This window comes from Carcharhinus amblyrhynchos, chromosome 26, assembly GCF_965287045.1.
Source record: "Carcharhinus amblyrhynchos chromosome 26, sCarAmb.v2.hapA, whole genome shotgun sequence".
Taxonomy (NCBI): domain Eukaryota; kingdom Metazoa; phylum Chordata; class Chondrichthyes; order Carcharhiniformes; family Carcharhinidae; genus Carcharhinus; species Carcharhinus amblyrhynchos.
In genome coordinates this window covers 26,316,244-26,335,299 of record NC_137349.1, presented here as the reverse complement: position 1 = coordinate 26,335,299, position 19,056 = coordinate 26,316,244, and the positions used below count along the sequence as shown (strand labels likewise).

Sequence of the window (19,056 nt, the reverse complement as noted above, 5' to 3'; positions counted from 1 at the left end):
TTCCAAGGAGGTCTCTTCCTCCCTATGGCTTCTGTAGGTTAACAGTACAACCTTTTCTCTTAAGAAAACCAAGCCATGCCCAAGCACATCTTTACAAAACTTTTCTTTCAAGTGGAAATTTCCATGACTTAAAGAAAAAATTAGGCTCAGACTCCACATTAAAGATTACTTATAGAAGTTTATTGTCCTATTTGATGGGGAAACTGCTCAGGTGAAAATGTCCATAACCAACTATTCCGATAGCGACTTCAGCTGGCCTCAGCTTTGGCAAGCTACAAAAAAAAATTAAAACAAAGTTAAGATGGAGGATAATGTCACAATAAAAAACAAAGCACCAGAGTTCATTTCCAAAAGGACAGGGGTAGAATGGAAAAGCAGAGAGGTGCGTTAAATTTGTATAGTGCTTGATGATTAGGACACACTTGAATACTGCAAAGCATTTGGTCTCCACATTACAAAAACAAGGCACTGAAATGCACTGAACATTTCGAGAAGAGTCCTAAACTAAGAATCAGGTGCGACAAAAGGGTTTGGTAGATTATAGATTCTAGCACAGGGTAGGGGAGAAAGGGTTTGGAATTAGAGACCTTAAATATTAGTCATTGATAAATCCAATAGTAAAAAGGCTATAGGCCACTGAGGGATACCCTGATACGGTGAATTGAAGGACTGGAGGCTAATGTGGAACAGAAACATTGTCAAGGTGCACTGGGCTAAATGGTCTGTGCTATAAATATTATTTACAATCTATCCAAACAAACTATTGTGCATATAGTAATTCACTTGAGTAAAGAACCTTCACTTAATTTATTCATTTTGTTAACAATTGTGAAAAATGATAATTCCTACATGTCTGGACAGTAACATGCAAATAATCTGAAATCAGAAAACTGTGTTCAAGCATAACCCAAGTCATGTTTGTTAACCAGTTTTCAGCTAGATGCAGTGCTGAAGGGGTGCTACATTCAGGTGTACAGCAGGGAGGAATTATAAACTTGAGACTGCAAAATTAAGTTTTAAATCTTTTGCCAAGCATTTTTCTATTTCTGACACTATCAACTGGAAGTTGTCACTTCAATGATTGCAACCATCGTCAGTGACTTTTGCAAGGACAGATCAAGAACAAATGTCAGAGCTTGCATGTTGCAATATTTGAAACATGTAAAACAACATTCATCCCCTTGCTAGAAGGCTCTTGATCATTGTATGCTGTATTTAAAAGCAACAACCAGGAACTCTCAAATCTAACCTAGGAGTCAGAGGTTTGATTTTTAAGATCGCAAACGCTAAGGTAACCTGATTCACTGGAGCTTTGCCACAAGCATGAGTTTAATAACATGCCCTGATACTCGGGGAAGAGAAAAGTAAACAAGGGAATCAAAATTTATACAGAATTAACGATTGAAGGGAATACAGATTGCATGTTCTCCTAACATCCTGTGCCAGAGGGTTTCAGGAATCATGCACATTTAAACAGCAGGCTTCTTATTTTGCTCCTAGTTCATTTGGGAGCAGATCTGATAATTGTCTATCTTTTAGACGCATCTTTAAAGCTACTGGATTTCTTTTTCAAAGAATTCAGGAGACGTACAGGCTCAAATTCTTCATTTAGACTGTGTGAATTAAGTGCTTCTGCACCACATAGTAAGTTTAATAGCTCCATGAATGTCTGTAGACATTGGAATAAAATATCTACTATTTTTACTTGTGCCATGTCTCAGATGTGCTAGTACACATTTTTCACTGCCAGCCCCCAATGCACAAGTATATGCCCTTCCAGCCTATTCTGCCATTCAATGAGCTGACCTTCAATCCAGTTCCATACACTTGTTTTAACCCAATTAGCATTAATTGCCATTTGTGGAAAAGAATTCCAAACTTTATCACTGTGTAGAAGTGCCCCTTAATTAATTCCAGTGAGATCTGGTTTTAATTTTATTTGACTATGCCCCCCATTTCCAGACTTCCAAACTAGTAGAAATATGGTGGATTGGGACAGTCTATTCCCCTTAGTATCTGAAAACTTATCTAATCACATATAACCTTTTAAATGCCAAGGTTCCTAATCCTAGTTAGTTTAATTTCTCCTTGTAGCTTAACCCCTGGTATCCAGGGATTATTCTGGTAAACTTGACATAAAACACTCCCTAAAAATGTGGTGCCCAGAAACTGCACTTAGTACCTCTCAGTGTGATCTAACCAAAGCTTTATATACATGAACTATGACAACTAATCCATGTGCTCCTTTCCTCTATGAAGGCCAGCATGCCATTTGCCTGATTTGCTCCACCTGTTCATGAAATGTTAATGATTCATGTACCTGAAGCCCTGAGTCTCATGGGGCTCCACTGTATTTAGCTTTTCACTATTTAGAAAGCATCCAGTCTTTTTGAAATCAAAGTGGATGATCTCATTTGCCTACACTGAAGTGTATTCCATCCTGAAGAGTTAACATTTCTCTCCACAGGTGGAGTATTTTCACCATGCCCCTGGCCCCAAATTTCCAGCATCCACAGTATTTTGCTTTCACTGAAATCCAATCACTACATCTGTCCATTTTCTTAACCTATTAACAAACCTTTGATTTTACACTTCCATCCACAATGCCTCCTATGAGATCAGAAAATTTGGGCACGTGGCTTTCTATCCTACCATCCAAGTTACGAATAAGGGAATAATCAATGCCCAGATGTTTGTAGGGCACATCCTGCCAGTTGAGTACCCACCCATTATCCTAACCAAATCAATCATTTCATAGAATCACAGAATCCTACAGTGCAGAGGGGGGCCATTGAGTCTGCACTGGTCACAATCCCACCCAGACCCTATCCCCACAACCTTACATATCTACCTTGCTATTCCCCCTGACAGTAAGGGGCAATTTAGCAAGGCCAATCAACCTAACTCTCATCTTTGGATTGTGGGAGGAAACCAAAGCATCCAGTGGAAATCCACAGACAAGGGGACAACATGTAAACTCACCTGAGGCTAGAATTGAATCTGGGTCCCTGGTGCTGAGAGGCAGCAGTGCTAACCATTGTGCCATCCAGTTGCCTTCAGTTTCAATTTCATTCAATAATCTCCTTATGAGGGGCAAAGGACTTTGGGGGTGCATATAACATTCTCCACCTATTACTTCAGTTACCTTTTTCAAAATTAGATAAAATTAGGTTCAGATTTTCACTTCTGTAAATCGATTCTGGTTGTCTGATCAGCAGACATTTTCAGGATGATCAGTCACCCATATCCTTCACTGCTCTAAACATTTGCCCATACTAGACATAAGGCCAACTGATTTACAATGCAGTTTCCTCCCGTCTATCCTTTCAGAAGAAGATGCAATGCACAATGCCTCAAGCAAAAACCCCAAGATAAAGAATGAACTTGCATTATTTACATCCTTGTGATGTTCCAAACATTTTACAGGAATGAAATTCTAGTCAATATTTTGCACATAGCAAGATCACTAGTTTGTGTTTTATCTGAAAGGTAGTACAGAACCTTCAAAGACAGCACAAAATGCGATGTTAAGGCAGTTGAGGCTTGAACCCACATTTAGTGTCGGAGATGTGCCACCACAAAAGTAAGCTGACACTTGGTTGAACCAGTTTCTAAAGAAAATAAGTCTGACCTTTCCAAAACCTTGTTCGCTAACCCCAGAGTTGCAGACAGCACCACGTAATGAAGAAAACGGTTCAAAGAACAGCCAGTTACAGCTGATGATACAAGAGCAAAGTGTGCATTGCCCCATTATCAACACTTGCTTTTAAGTTGTGCAGGTGCCACGCTATTGCTGCCAATTTTCAAAGCGCAGCTCAGTTTAAAAAAAATCTTCCCACCATTCAGTCTTCGAAATCCCAGCAATTCAAGATCTTGATTTCAAGAATCAAACAATACAGGATGACGTGTATAATATCTGAAAGATTCTCTCCAGAAAATGCTTTCGAGAGAGGAGCATCTCGTCTCCGTGCACAGGAGAGCTTGAGAATTCATTGCAGGCACTGCATCAAAATGTATCTTCTTTTTACCACAGACTGCTGCAACCAATAGTTTCATTAAAATTCAGGAGTTACCTGTTATCGTAATCTTCTTGCTTCTCGCTCAGATTCCAAAAGTGTGAGGACATCTCCCTCACGGACTGGCCCTTTCACATTTCGAATGATGGATCGGTTACTGTCATCCATAAATTCCACACGGACCTACAAACAAATCAAATTACATTACAACTGAGGGGCTGGCTGGTAGCTCAGTTTCCAACAATCAGCACAGAGAGGGGCAAGAGTTCAGCTTTTGCTGACAGCGAGGATCCCATTTCCAAGCATGGTCAGTTCAGCTCCAATCTGGGAAGGCCTCTGAAAGACCAGAGCTCGGGTGAGAAATGGAATATACAAGTCAGTACAAACACAAGGTTTGAACAAAGGAAACAACTCTATTATCAGCCTCATGCTACAAGCACAAGAAATATTTTGAGCAGTTGCATGTTTTAGCATCACAACAGCAGCACCACATGGCACAAAAATTGTGCCAGATAGCAGATTCACTGGGGAGACAGATTAACTGATGGATAGGGAAAATGGAGAAACAGATGTATATTTGGGGTCAGAATATAATTCATTTGGAACTTGGTGAGTGTCACCCTATAAAATTCTGAAAGAAAACTTCAGGGTACAGAGTAATCAGAAAGCTGAGTAAAATGCTAAGCAACCCAACAAAAACTAAAAGTGCCCCTCCATTTAGTAACAAGAACCACAGCAGACTTATTCACTACAACAGTCAGAATTTTCAGGCTCAAACTGTCTAATTTGGTGTAGGACTAATAAACTGTGTTTGAAGACAAAAATCAGTTTTTTTCCCCCCACACGCCCCTTTCACGTTCCAATTCTGCAAGATCCGCTTGACAAGCTCAAATATAAATTCCATACCTGAGTACATTGTCCCTGCGAGCCAGTTCTTCCAAGAACTTTGGTAACCTAAAACAAAAAAATCATTTAAACATGCAGTTTGCAGCTAATTGTCCAAATGATGTGCACTATCAAGTTTCACAGAAATAACTTTAGGTGCACAATATTCAACCAAACATTTTCAGCGTACTGAATGGATAAATTCTCATCTGTTTACAAAAAACAAACAGGCCTGCCTCAACTTCAGCAACCCCTCTGCTGCCCCCTACCCACACTTCATGCCATCAATAGTGGCATTAATCACCTGCATTACAAATCCACTTAAACCTGCTTTCAAATGGCTCAAAATCTGCACTTCAATTATTGCCTCAAGTCACTTGGCTATTTCCCATTCTCAAGTATTTTATACAAAATACAGCATTGATGATTAGTATAAAGGCAGGAAAGGAGGAGATACAAATTCCAGCCTCCCAGGCCTAAGAATGCAACCCACTAAGTCCAGAAAATTGCACTTAATTTCACTACATTGTTGCTAATTTCTGGGTTCTTCTGCACAGAATTCTATCTGCTTGAGTGTTGAAAAGTACTGTTTTTAGAAACACTGCCTAATCTGTGAATAAGGTTGATCCCAATTCCAAGATCATGGCATTTGCTTCTGCAAACAGAAGTCAAAATGTCAGTTTAAAATGTATATATCTGTAGTCTCCACAATAATTGCTTGCTTAAGCAGCCAACATTTTAATGGTACTAGAACTTTGTAGATCTTCTGGTTTAGTTTATTTAAAAGAGTAAATTCGTAGCTTCCTTCCTAAAGCAAACACTGCAAACAACCGTAATGGCCCCAAACAATGCAGGTTGAAGCTGAGCCCAGACCCAGGCCAAAGCCTTCAGCTAGGTCCAACTGAGGGAGAACGGTAATCTGTTCTCGTAATCCGTTGGGGCTGCCCCACAGTTAGTAACCAGCATAATCAAGGATCCCACGCACCAGACATTCTTTCTTCCACTTTTTAATCAGTAAAAAGATACAAAAGTCTGAGATCACACACAAACTGACTTAACAGCTTCTTCCCTGCTGCCAGGCTTTTGAATGGATCTACATTAAGTTGATCTTTCTCTACATCCCAGCTATGACTGTAACACTACATTCTGCACCCTCTCTTTTCCTTCGCCCCATGTACTTTATGAATGACTGTGCTTTGTCTGTACACTGCGCAAGAATTTCACAGTAACGTCACTGCAATGTTAGTGTGAGCATTACTTGCGACTAATAAATTAACTTTGAAACTTAAATACTTTCCACTGTACTCCAAAACATTTGACAAGTAAAATCGGTTGCACAGGCAGCTGAAACAAAGACTCAGGCAAAAGGGCTCAGCTCGGCCCAACGTGAGGGAGAACAGTAACTCCAGAGGCCGAGGCTGCCTGTGGAGCAGCTAAGCCGTCCAGCGAGGCCCTCATGAGGCTCTGCTCCCCAGTGCCCTCCCTCCGGGCCCGGGGCCTGGAGGCCTCTGCAGGCAGTGTGCGAGCCGGTGCAGCCTCGGGCTCTCCCCGCACTGGGCTGGGGGCGGGCCGGTGCAACCTCAGGCTCTGCCCGCACTGAGCCGCGCTGGGCTGGGCTGGGCGGCCGGAGGCGCTGCCTTACCCGGGCCAGTTTGACGGTCTGAGTCCGCGGACCCTCCATGATGGCGGCGGCGCTGGAAAAGGAGCACGTGGTCCACGCCCGCCCTATTTATAGACAAACCCCACCTGCCCGGGGACCGGGGAAATTCTCCCCCCCGGTGATATTTTATATTTCCACAATCCGCGCTCAACCCGTCCTGAAATCCCGTTTAAATTTAAAACCAACTTTAAATTAAAAAAAAACCTCACTATTTCCCAGCATTCCGTGCCCACCACAGCCCAATGAGAAAATAATTTACATTTATTTTTATTTAATTTATTATCGGTTTTTCTGACTTTAGAAAACCACAGGATCTGTAAAATAATAAAATTAAATCTTTTATCGCTGCCCCTCCCATCATGCTCAGCGCTTTCGCCCTTCACAACAAAGATGGCGTCGGCCACAAAGATCATCCAGAAGCTGCGGAGCTGGTTAGCGGGGGTGAGTCTGTCATTAATAATATCACATATATACACACCAATATATACATATACATCAGTAATGCCCATTAAACACTGGGTATAGGCTGCGGAGCTGGTTAGCGGGGGTGAATCTGTCATTAATATACAAACACATCAATATATACATCAGTAATGTCCAATAAACACCGGATACAGGCTGCGGAGCTGGTTAGTAGGAGTGAGTTTGTCACATACACACCAATACTCTCATGTATATGCAAAGATCATCCACAGACTCTGCAACTGGTTATAATATGTTCAGACTCGCCCCCGGCGTGGGGCCACAGTCCTGCCCTGCAGCACTGTTGTCTCACAGCACCAGGCACCCAGGTTCGTTTCTGGCCTTGGGTCACAGTCTGTATGGACTTTGCACGTTCTCTCCGTGTCTGTGTGGAATTCCTCTGGGTGCTCCGGTTTCCTCCCACAGTTCAAAGATGTGCCGGTTAGGTGGATTGGCCATGCTAAATTGCCTACTGTCAATGGGACTAAATAGGGTAAATGCATGGGGCCCTGGCAGTAAGGTCAGGGTGGGATTTGTGTTGGCACAGACTCAATGGGCTAAATGGTCTCCTTCTGCGCTATAGTATTCTATGATTCTGTGCACACACACTGCACAACTGGTTAGCTGGGTTGAGTCTGTGTGTGTGAATATATACATATATTGCACAATTGGTTAGTTGGGTTGAGTCATAGATCAATAATGTCACACATATATCAATAATGTCTATTAAACACTGGGTACAGGCTGTGGAACTGTTTAGTGAGGGTGAGTCTGTCACATCTATTTACTGTGGAACTGCTAATGGGTGTGAGTCTGTGTATACAGATACACATACACAAATGTATACAGACACACACCAATATTGTCACATATACATCAATACTGTTTATTAAACACTGGGTACAGGCTGCACAACTGGTTAGTGTGGGTGAGTCACATCTATACCAATAATATCATGTATATACCAATAATGTTTATTGAGCATTCGATACAGGCTTCAGAACTGGTTAGCTGGGTGAATCTGTCACATACACACCATCAATGTCATGTATATTCTAATAACGTTTATGAAGCACTGGATAAAGGCTTCAAAACTGGTTAGCGGGGGTGAGTCTGCCACAATTGCACCATCAATATCACACGTGCACCAACAATGTTTATTAAACACTGGGTACAGACTACGGAACTAGTTAGTGGGGTGAGTCACGTATATATCAATAGTGTGAAATGTATACCAATAATGTCACATATATACCAATAATGTTTATGAAGCACTGGGATAGAAGCTTCAGAACTGGTTAGCAGGGGTGAGTCTGTCACACACGTAGTAATGTCACACATATAGAACAAAGAACAATACAGCATAAGAACAGGTCCTCCGGCCCACCAAGTCTGTGCCAACACATATGCGTCTCTAATCTAATATTTTCTTGCCTCTATAATCTAATATTTTCTTGCCTCTATGTGGTCCATATCCCTCTATTCCCTGCTTATTCATGTATCTATTTAGATGCATCTTGAACATTGTTATAGAATCTGCTTCCATTACACCTCTGGCAACGCATTCCAGGCATTCACCACCCTCTATGTGAAAAACTTGTCCCGTACATCTCTTTTAAATTTTCCCGCTGTCATTTCAACCTATACCCCCGAGTAATTGACCCTTCAACCCTGGGAAAAGGACTCTGATTATCCACCCTATCCAAGCCTGTGATAATCTTGTAAACCTCAATCAGGTACCCCCTCATCCTCCGACACTCCACTGAAAACAATCCAAGTTTATTCAACCTTTTTTCACAGTCCATATCCTCCAAACCAGGCAACATCCTGGTAAATCTCTTCTGCGCTCTTTCCAATGTATCAACCTCCTTCCAGTAGTGTGTGACGACCAGAATTGTACACAATACTCCCAGTCAGGCCTAACCGAAGTCTTTTACAGCTGCAATGTGATTTTCCAATTCCTATACTCAACACCCCGACTGATGAAGGCTTCATGTCCTTGTCCGCCTGAGTTGCCACTTTCAGGGAATTGTGGCTGCATGCCTACATCCCTCTGTATGCTAATATTTCTAAGGGTTCTAACATTTACTGGATACTTTCTTTCTGCAATACACCTTCCAAATCGCATCGCATCACCTCACCTCTGTCCAGGTTAAATTTCATTTGTCATCTTTTGGCCCAGGCCTCCAGCAGATTTAAATCCTGCTGTATCCTCTGACATCCTGCTCACTATCCGCTACTCCCCCAATTTTTGTACCATCTGCAAATTTACTAATCAGACCACCTACATTTTCCTCCAACTTATTTATATGTATTACAAACAACAAAGATCCTAGCACTGATCCTTGTGGAACACCGCTTGTCTCAGACCTCCAGTTAGGAGGTCTATGACAAGCTTTCTATGCCAAAGCCACTTTTGTATCCATCTTACCAGTTCACTTCAGATCCCATATAACTTCACCTTCCATATATATGCTATGAGGAACTTATCGAAGGTTTTACTAAAGTCCGTGTATACAACATCCACTACCCTGCCCTGGTCAAATTTATTTTGCCACATCCTCAAAGAAATCAGTCAAGTTTCTGAGACTTGACCTGCCGCTGATGACACCAAGATTGGGGGAACGGCAAATTGTGCGGAGGGTGTGGAGAGTCTGCAGAAGGATCTAGATAGGCTGGGCGAATGGGCCAGGAAATGGCAAATGGAATTTAATGTTGGCAAGTGTGAGGTGGTCCACTTTGGTAGGAATAATGGTAGGAAGGACTATTACTTACGTGGCGAAAAACTGCAGCAGGCGACGGTGCAGAGGGACCTCGGGGTCCTTGTGCATGAGTCGCAAAAACCCAGCTTGCAGGTGCAGCAGGTGGTCAGGAAGGCGAATGGGATGCTGGCCTTCATAGCGAGGGGGATTGAATATAAAAGTAGGGAGGTCTTGCTGCAGCTGTATAGGGCATTGGTGAGGCCGCAGCTGGAGTACTGTGTGCAGTTTTGGTCACCGCGCTTACGCAAGGATATTTTGGCCTTGGAGGGAGTGCAGAGGAGGTTTACTAGGCTGATACCGGAGTTGAGGGGGTTGAGCTATGAGGAGAGGCTGAATAAACTGGGCTTGTACTCATTAGAGTTTAGAAGAATGAGGGGAGATCTCATTGAGACGTATAAGATGATGAATGGGATGGATAGGATAGAGGTGGAGAGACTCTTCCCGCTCAAAAAAGACAGTAGGACTAGGGGGCACAGCCTCAAGATAAAGGGGGGGGCGGTTTAGAACGGAGTTGAGGAGGAACTTCTTCACTCAAAGGGTGGTAAATCTCTGGAATTCTCTGCCCGTTGAAGTGGTGGAGGCTGCCTCGCTAAATATTTTTAAGACGCGGGTTGATGGGTTTTTGATAAGAGAGGGGATTAAGGGTTATGGGGAGAGGGCGGGAAAGTGGAACTGAGCCATGACAGATCAGCCATGATCTTATTGAATGGCGGGGCAGGCTCGAAGGGCTAGATGGCCTACTCCTGCTCCTATTTCTTATGTTCTTATGTTCTTTCACAAAACCACGCTGCCTATCATTGATAAGCCTATTCTCTTCCAGATGTGAATACATCCTGTCCCTAAAAATCTTCTCCAATAATTACCCTACCACTGATGTACCACAGGCCTGCAATTTTCCCAGATTGTCTCTTCTTCCCTTCTTAAGCAGAGAAAAAATATTAGCTACTTTCCAATCCTCTGGTACCTCCTCTATGGCTAAAGAGGATATAAAGGTTTTGGTCAAGGACTCAGAAATTTCTTCCCTCGCCTCTCTCAGTATTCTGGGATAGACCCAATCTGGCCCTAGAGAATTGTCCACCTGAATGTTTTTCAAAACATCCAGTGTCTCCTCCCTTTTTATCTTAACATGTCCTACAGTGTCAACATCCTCCTTTCTACACTCACTATCCACCACATCCTTCTCTTTTGTGAATACTGATGCAAAGTACTCATTAAGTACTTCACTCTCCTCATCTAGCTTCACACCCACATTCCCTCCACTGTCCTTGAGTGGCCCACTCTTTCCTTAGCTACCCTTTTCCTCTATATATGTATAACATATGTGTCAAAAGTCTTGGGATTCTCCTTAATCCTGACTGCCAAGGACATTTCATGGCCTCTTTTAGCCCTCCCAAGACCCTGTTTAAGCTCTTTCCTGCTATCTTTGTATTCCTCAAGAGCCTTATCTGTTTTCAATTTCCTGAAATTTATGTATGCCTCCTCCTTCTTTTTCACTAAGCTCACAATCTCTCTTGTCATCCAGGGTTCCTGAATCTTCCCATCTTTATCCTTCATTTTTTTATAGGGACATACTTGTCCTGAATTGTTAACGACTGACTTTTAAATGACTCCCACGTATCAGATGTGGATTTACCCTCAGACAGCTTCCCTAGCTCCTGCCTAACACATTTGTAGTTAGCCTTCCCCAGTTTAGTACTTTTAGTAACCTAGGCTGCTAGGTTAAATATATTCTAGCAAAGTTCTTTTGCAGTTAAGATGCACCATTTCTTTAAGTGTTATGTTGATATCTGATAACCTGCTTTATGCACCAACACTAAGGCATTTGATCCAGACAGCGGTGGAAGAGGGGAAAATATGCAGTTGTATCTTTTCTTCTCAAGAAGATCAAAACTGTACATGGAACAGATGTAGTCTCTACACAGCCACAGTAAAACATCCCTACTTTTATACAAAAACAGAAAAATGTTGGAATATCTCAGCCGGTCTGACAGCATCTGTGGGGAGAGAATAGAGCCAGCGTTTTGAGTCCAGGTGACCCTTTATCAGGTTGACAAAGGGCTCTGTTCTCTCTCCATAGACGCTGTCAGACCGCTGAGATTTTCCAGCATTTTTCTGTTTTTGTTTCGGATTCCAGCATCTGCAGCATTTTGCGTTTATTCCTATTTTTATACTCCATTTCCCTTGCAATAAATGTCAATATTCCATTTGCCTTCCAAATCACACGCTGTACTTACATACTAATTTTTTGTGATTCATGTACCAGGACACTCAGATTCTTCTGTAAATATTATACTTTTTTTGTTCCTCCTTCCAATGTGAGCATGTTCACGTTTTTCCAAATTGTATTCCATCTGCCAATTTTTTTGCCCATGCACCTAACCTGTCTATAACTCTTTGTAGAATCTCTATCTCCTCTTGACAACTTAATTTCCCACCATCATCAGCAAATTTACCGATCATGCGTTCGGTTCCTTTCTTCAAATCATTGATATAAATTGTAAATAGTTGAGGCCCCAGCATAAGTAACTTGTAGAGCAGAATTACTGTGGTTTAAGGGATTTGAAGCTGGCCTCAAACAGGTTGACAACCACTGGTCTAATTGAATAGCTCAAGAAGCTAAGGTGTGCAATCCAATAATGTGCTCTAAAATTACACAAAGATTGGCCAGCTGAGGCACTTCACCATCATGGTATGTGGCATCCTATACGGCAAATCACCAATTCTAGATGAGAGGAACCAATTGAGGGAGGAAGTCCATTGACCATTATGTATTAGGTTATTGAGACCACATTCAACTGATATTAAATTCTCAAGTTTTGTATTTGCACATTAGGATTGATGTTACGCTACCTACAGTTGTTCCTTGTTCTGTGCATGGACTTTCAGATCTGTGTTTATAGCCACTTGGAGCTTTGGTATATATATTTGCCAATCTGGTCTTATTACAACTGATTCTCATCCTTTTCTTCTTTACAGAGAAATCTCCAAGCTAAGTTGCAACTTCGATACACTGAAATATCTCTCAGGTAATGGACAAAACAAACTAAGCTGTTAACATTAACTTATCGGTAAATGTAGTTTCTTGTACCTGACCTGGGCAAGCAAAGTGGGAGATTTATTCTATATTTAGTGCCATGTCTAATATCAAGCTATTTGATCTGACAGTTTTGTATCTAGCTTTGTACATTGTCATATCAATCATTCCCAGGTGGTGTACAGGGATCTTCATTCTGCCTATAACCTTGCCCGCACCTGACTTAGAAATGGGCAGCTTCTAGTATTTTGCAAAGTCCATTATCATTATTCTTAGTTGGGGATAGTGGTGATGCTGTGGTAATGTCACTGCACTAATAATGCAGAGGTCCAGGTTAATGCTCTGGGGACATGGGTACAAATTGCACTATGGCAGCTAATGTACTTTAAATTCAGTGTATAAATCTGGAATTACAAGCTAGTCTCAACACTAGTGACCATGAAACCATTGTTATAATCTGGTTCACTAATACTCGTTAGGGAAGGAAATCTCCTGACCTTACCTGATTTGGCCTACATCTGATTCACAGCAACGTGTTGATTCTTAAATGTTCTCTGAAATGGCCCAGAAAGCAACTCCATCGAATCAAAAACAGAATGAAACAGAACAGATCAACTGGTATCGCTCTGGGCATTGGAAACTTAAATGGCAAACTCAGCCCTGTTAAAGTTTAAAAAGGTTAAAGTTTATTTATTAGTGTCAAAAAATAAGCTTACATTAACACTGCGATGAAGTTACTGTGAAAATCCCTGAGTCACCACACCCTGGCGCCTGTTCGGGTACATTGGGGGAGAATTTAGCATGGCCAATGCACCTAATCAGCACGTCTTTCAGACAGTGGGAGGAAACCAGAGCACCCAGAGGAAACCCACGCAGACACGGGGAGAATGTGCAAACTCTACACGGTCAGTGACCCAAGCTGAGAATTGAACCCGGGTCCCTGATGCTGTGAGACAGCAGTGTTAACCATAGATCATAGAAATCATAGAAACCCTATAGTACAGAAAGAGGCCATTTGGCCCATCGAGTCTGCACCGACCACAATCCCACCCAGGCCCTACCCCCATATCCCTACATATTTTACCTACTAATCCCCCTAACCTACACATCTTGGGACAATTTAAGCATGGCCAATCAACCTAACCCGCACATCTTTGGGCTGTGGGAGGAAACCATAGCACCCGGACAAAACCCACACAAACACGAGGAGAATGTGCAAACTCCACACAGACAGTGACCCAAGCTGGGAATCGAACCCAGGTCCCTGGAGCTGTGAAGCAGCAGTGCTAACCACTGGGCTACAGTGCTGCCCTACAAAGTTGACTGTACAAAGTCCTCCTTGCCAACATCTGGGGTTTGTGCCAAAATTGGGTGAGTCTTCCCACAAACTAGTCGAGCAACAATCTGTCATTTTCTGTAAGATACTGTTCTTATGGTGTTCTAGACACCATCCCACCCCACTGGCAGGATAGACCCACCAAAGGTGGTGATATGTGACAATGTACAGAGCTAGATACAAAACTATCAGATCAAATAGCTTGATATCAGACCTGGCACAAAATACAGAATTTACGGTTTATGGTCAGAAGTTGCTCTGGAAGCCCTCAACATTGTATCAGGACCTCATGAAGTCTTATGGCATCAGGTCAAATGTGGACCAAGAATGCCAGCTGCTGATTACAACCTATTGCCCCTCCTTCATATGATGAATCAATATTGAGCACCAATTGGATGAAGCACTGAGGATGGAAAAAATGCATCATGTACTCTGGGTGGGGAATAGTGCTGAAGACCTGTGCTCCAGAACAAGCTGTGCACCTAGACAAGCTGTTCCAGTACACCTACAACATCGGCATCTACTGGACAGTGTGCAAAGTTGCCCAGTTCACAAAAAGGATAAATCCAACCCAATCAAGTTTTGCTTTATCAGTCTACTCTCAATCATCAGCAAAGTCTTGGAAAGAGTCATCAAGTGGCATTTACTCAGCAATAATCTTCTCACTGACATTTAGTTTGGGTTTCAACATGGTCACTTGGCTTCTGACCTCATTACAATCCTGACCAAATCCAAACTAAAGATGGCTGTGGTTGGTGGAGGTCAATCACTTCAGTTCCAGTTTCTCAGGGTGGTGTCCTAACCCAACCATCTTCAGCTGCTTCATGAATGAGCTCCCTTCCATTAAAAGGAAGTAGGGTTGTTCATAGGTGATTGCACAAGGTTCGGCTATACGTGACAACCCAGACACTAAAGCAGTCCATGTCCATGTATAGCAAGAGCTGGACACATTAGGCTTGGGCTGAAATGTAGCATAAATAAGATTTGCCACTTAAATGCCAATAAATTACCATCTTCAACAAGAGAGAATCCAACTATCTCCCCCTGACATTCAAAGACATTACCATTGCCTAATCCCCCATTGTTGACATTGTGGGGGTTACCATTGGTGAGAAAATAAACCGGGCCAACTACATAAATATTGCAGTTACAAGAGCAGATCTGAGGCTAGGAATTCTGCTGAGAGTAACTTGTCTCCTGACTCCCCAAAATCTGTCCACCACCTACAAAGCACAAGTCAAGAAGTGTGTGATAGAATACTCTCCACTTGCCTGAATGAGTGCAGCTCCAACAATACTCAAGAAGTTCAACACCATCCAGAACCTGTAAGTCTGCTTGATTTACCACCCTCCACCACTGATGCACAGTGGCAGCAGTGTATACAATCTACAAAATGCACTGCAGTGTCTCACCAAGGCTTCTTTGATGGAACCTTCCAAACCCACAACCTCTACCGCCTAGAAAGATGAGGGCAATAGGTGCATGGGAACAACATCACCACCTCCAAGACGTACACCATCCTGACTTTGAACTATATTGCTGTTCCTTCACTGTAGCTGGGTCAAAATCCTGAAATTCCCTCCCTAACAGTATGGCTTGTGTACTACACAGCACAGATTGCTGTTGCACGGGAAGGTGGCTCACTGCCACGTTTGAGTATAATTGGGAATAGATACTGGCCTAGCTAGCAACGTGAAAGACTTTTTAAAAAAAAACAATTGATCTATGCTGTGTATTGCTTTGGATGCCAGTATATCTTTCCTGAGGTTCCGTGATCAAATGAGATATTTATTAGATTAGTTTTAAATTATTTAACATTAAATAACATGTACAGGTATTTATCCATAGTTATGTTTTTACCGATAACAGGAATTAGATATTAGAATCATAGAGTCCCTACAATGTAGATTGAAGCCATTCGGCCCATAGAGTCTGCAGTGATCACAATCCCACCCAGGCCTATCCAGGTAACCCCACCTATTTAGCCTGCTAATCCCACTGACACTAAGGGGCAATTTAGCATGGCCAATCAACCTAACCTCCATATCTTTGGACTGTGGGAGAAAACCAAAGCACCTGCAGGAAACCCATGTAGATATGGGGAGAATGTGCAAACTCCACACAGATAGTGACACTAGGCCCAAATTGAACCCGGATCCCTGGCACTGAGAGAGCAGCTATGCTAACCACTGTGCCACTGTGTTGCCCCAATTAAACCAATCCTTGGTAAATCGGGATAGAGGAAAGGAGGTCAATCTACATATTTTTGTTTCCGAGAAGCTATTCCTCATTTTCTAGACAGCAGGTAATGTGCTGTTCTCTAACCATCTACAGGGACTTGTCTTTGAATCCTACCTCCTGTGAATATATATTTGGTGTTCATGATGTGGCCTTCCATGAGATATTGTGCCCATTTTCAAGTGCATCCTTTTAATGAAGACAGAATTTTGGAATGTTATGTTTCAGAACCCAACCTGCACCAAAAATCCCTGATGGTCCCTGCCATAAATTTGCGGATAACTACTATTATCTACGAGATGGTCGTCGAGAAACTACTCCACCTACTGTCATCTGGTCATCGCAGAAAGCATTAGCAGCAGGACCGCAGGCAGTCAGGTTAGTAGCCTTATTATTTTACTTATTATTTACTAAGATTTTGGAACCTAATGTAGAACGAGGAGCAAAATTAGAAATTGATAGAGGTAGAACATGGGAACAAGAATATACCATTCTGATGCTCAAGCCTGTTCTGCCATTCAGTTTGTTAATGGACACTTTGTACCTAACTTCGTATTTGCCTGTGCTCATTTTCCTTTCATACCTTGCTTATCAAAAATCTGTTCAGTTCAACCTGAAATCTCAGGCAAGCCTAGCTTTATCCAAAAGAGAAGATGCTGGAAAATCTCAGCAGGTCTGGCAGCATCTGTAGGGAGAGAAAAGAGCTGAAATTTCAAGTCCAATTATCCTTTGTCAAGGCTTATTTAAGCCTAGCTTTATATTGTTTTGTCAACGTTTTATGCCTTGGGCACTTATTACAGTCTGGGTCAGAAGTTTCTGACCATTCACACCAGTCAGATTTTCCCATCCTGCTGCAGTGAACGGAGATTTGGCTTGCTGAATTCTCCATCTTCACTGCAGCAGGACTGTGGAGTGATTGGTCAGTAAGATTGCGCCCTTGTCTCTGCATTTGTGATTAAGCATTCTAAAATGCTGAAATGCAAAAAAATTCCAAAATCCAAGCATGCCTTTGTCCCAGGCTTTCCAAATTAGAGAGGTTACAGTGTATACAAAAGTATTAGTGCAATCTTACATATGTGTGAAAAGCCTGTTTTTTTTTCTCACCCTCACAGCACAGATAATCAAGTTCGAATGTTTTAGAAATCAGTCTTGAATTTATGCAAAATGACTGTTGGTAATGTGTATGGTTTGTTAAGACTTAATTTTAAGATATTTCTGCCTATGCAATTGTATTTAAATGCTAAGCTTAAAAAACCTAACTTGACTGCATTTTAAAGCTAACTTGACCACACTTTAAAACTCAAGGCATGCTGGGTCAGCCAGGAAAATTGACTGCATTTTTGAAAGTACATTGCCAGAAAAAGCAAGCTTTCTTATAAGCCAAACAAAGTTTTTCATAAGCAACATCTGCAAGTTGTTTCTCCAAGTTAGAGACAGCATGTGCCAAACAATTTCAATAACATAGATAACGAATCACATATTATAGTTTTAGCCTTGTATTTTCAATTCGAGTCAAGTCTGTTTTAAGCGCTGCCTTGAGCAGTACAGGACTGACAGAAGCCGATGTCATTCATTCTCTCTCCAGTTTTTCTCTTTCCATTCAAATTTCTGTAATTTTACTTTGAGTTCTATTGAATAAAAGGAATTCAACTCCGTGCTAGTGTCGTCTATGTCTATTCAAAGGAATGAATAGACCCAACAGTGACGCGGATGGGAATTAAGAATCTTGTAATTTATTGCCTGTGTTATACAGTACTTCACTGGAATGGAATTATTTTCCATGAACTGAATTGCTTTGGGGTCCACCAGTCAGCTGAATTCACTTTCTTTGTTCCAGTAGTCAAGATGCTGAAGATACCCCACGCGTTAAGAAACCAGTGCAACCTGGACAGCCAGTCAAGTTTAAACTTTCTACGGACCAGCCATACCTGTGACCTGGAGGAAATTTGGATGGGATTATTGTGAACTCTGAGCCCTATGTGTTGTGTTACCTATGGCAAGGAGTTTGAGTTATTGAGTAAATCACTCCTGGAGTTACAGCATTGGATAGCTGGTTGGACACATGGAGCTTCTGTCACTTTGCGGGATTTCAGGGCTCCTCTTCTACTGTTAAGTAAAAGTCCATGTTAATAAGAAACATTGTGTTTTGTGCACTTTTTTAAAAGCTATAATCTTCTGTCCCTCAGTTAATCAAGGCAAATATCCCATTTGCCTTCTTAACCACCCTATTTACCTATCCTGTTGCCTTCAGGGATCTTTGGATATACACCCCAAGGTCCCTCTGGTTCCTAGCATCCTACTGTTCATTGTGTATTCCCTTGCCTTGTCAGTCTTCTCAGTGCATCACTTCACACTTTGCAGGGTTAAATTCCATTTACCACTGATCTGTTCATCTGACCAGCCTGTCTGTATCATCATATAACCAAAGGCTTTCCTCCTCACTATTTATCACACCACCAATTTCATGTTACCTGCAAACTTAGCGATCGTACCTCCCACATTCACATCTAGATCAATAATTTACACTACTGTGAAATTATTGATATACATAAGATCTTGAGGGGACTTGATGGATAGTGAAGGAAGGTTCCCCCAGCGTGAAAAATAAGGGGTCTCCCATTTAAGATGGAGACGAGGAGAATTTTTTTTTCTCTGATGTGTTT

The 19,056-nt window shown here is 42.0% G+C and overlaps 2 protein-coding genes across 3 annotated transcripts; one reads left to right on the top strand and one right to left on the bottom strand.

Moving 5' to 3' along the window:
• Positions 1-158: 158 nt before the first annotated feature.
• rps28 (ribosomal protein S28) lies at positions 159-6,634 on the bottom strand. Its single transcript, XM_080212982.1, has 4 exons — positions 6,544-6,634; positions 4,923-4,970; positions 4,074-4,199; positions 159-272 (listed from the first exon to the last, which is right to left on the bottom strand). The coding sequence occupies exons 1-3, from the start codon at positions 6,580-6,582 to the stop codon at positions 4,077-4,079; spliced, it is 210 nt and encodes a 69-aa protein (XP_080069108.1). The 5' UTR covers positions 6,583-6,634; the 3' UTR covers positions 159-272; positions 4,074-4,076.
• A 292-nt stretch (positions 6,635-6,926) lies between these two features.
• ndufa7 (NADH:ubiquinone oxidoreductase subunit A7) lies at positions 6,927-18,530 on the top strand. Of its 2 annotated transcripts, none has more exons than XM_080213022.1 (4): positions 6,927-7,002; positions 12,762-12,811; positions 16,622-16,771; positions 18,234-18,530. In XM_080213022.1, the coding sequence occupies exons 1-4, from the start codon at positions 6,952-6,954 to the stop codon at positions 18,325-18,327; spliced, it is 345 nt and encodes a 114-aa protein (XP_080069148.1). In that variant the 5' UTR covers positions 6,927-6,951; the 3' UTR covers positions 18,328-18,530. The 2 variants fall into 2 exon arrangements, with proteins under 2 accessions (XP_080069148.1, XP_080069147.1); XM_080213021.1 differs by having other exon boundaries at positions 18,231-18,530.
• The last annotated feature ends 526 nt before the right edge of the window (positions 18,531-19,056 follow it).

Coding starts and splice junctions, on each gene's coding strand:
- ndufa7 (XM_080213021.1), top strand. CDS start 6,952: ATGGCGTCGGCCACAAAGATCATCCAGAAGCTGCGGAGCTGGTTAGCG. Junction 7,003..12,761: donor TGCGGAGCTGGTTAGCGGGG/GTGAGTCTGTCA, acceptor TCTTCTTTACAG/AGAAATCTCCAAGCTAAGTT. Junction 12,812..16,621: donor TACACTGAAATATCTCTCAG/GTAATGGACAAA, acceptor GTTATGTTTCAG/AACCCAACCTGCACCAAAAA.
- rps28 (XM_080212982.1), bottom strand. CDS start 6,582: ATGGAGGGTCCGCGGACTCAGACCGTCAAACTGGCCCGG. Junction 4,971..6,543: donor AGACCGTCAAACTGGCCCGG/GTAAGGCAGCGC, acceptor TTTTTGTTTTAG/GTTACCAAAGTTCTTGGAAG. Junction 4,200..4,922: donor CGCAGGGACAATGTACTCAG/GTATGGAATTTA, acceptor ATTTGTTTGTAG/GTCCGTGTGGAATTTATGGA.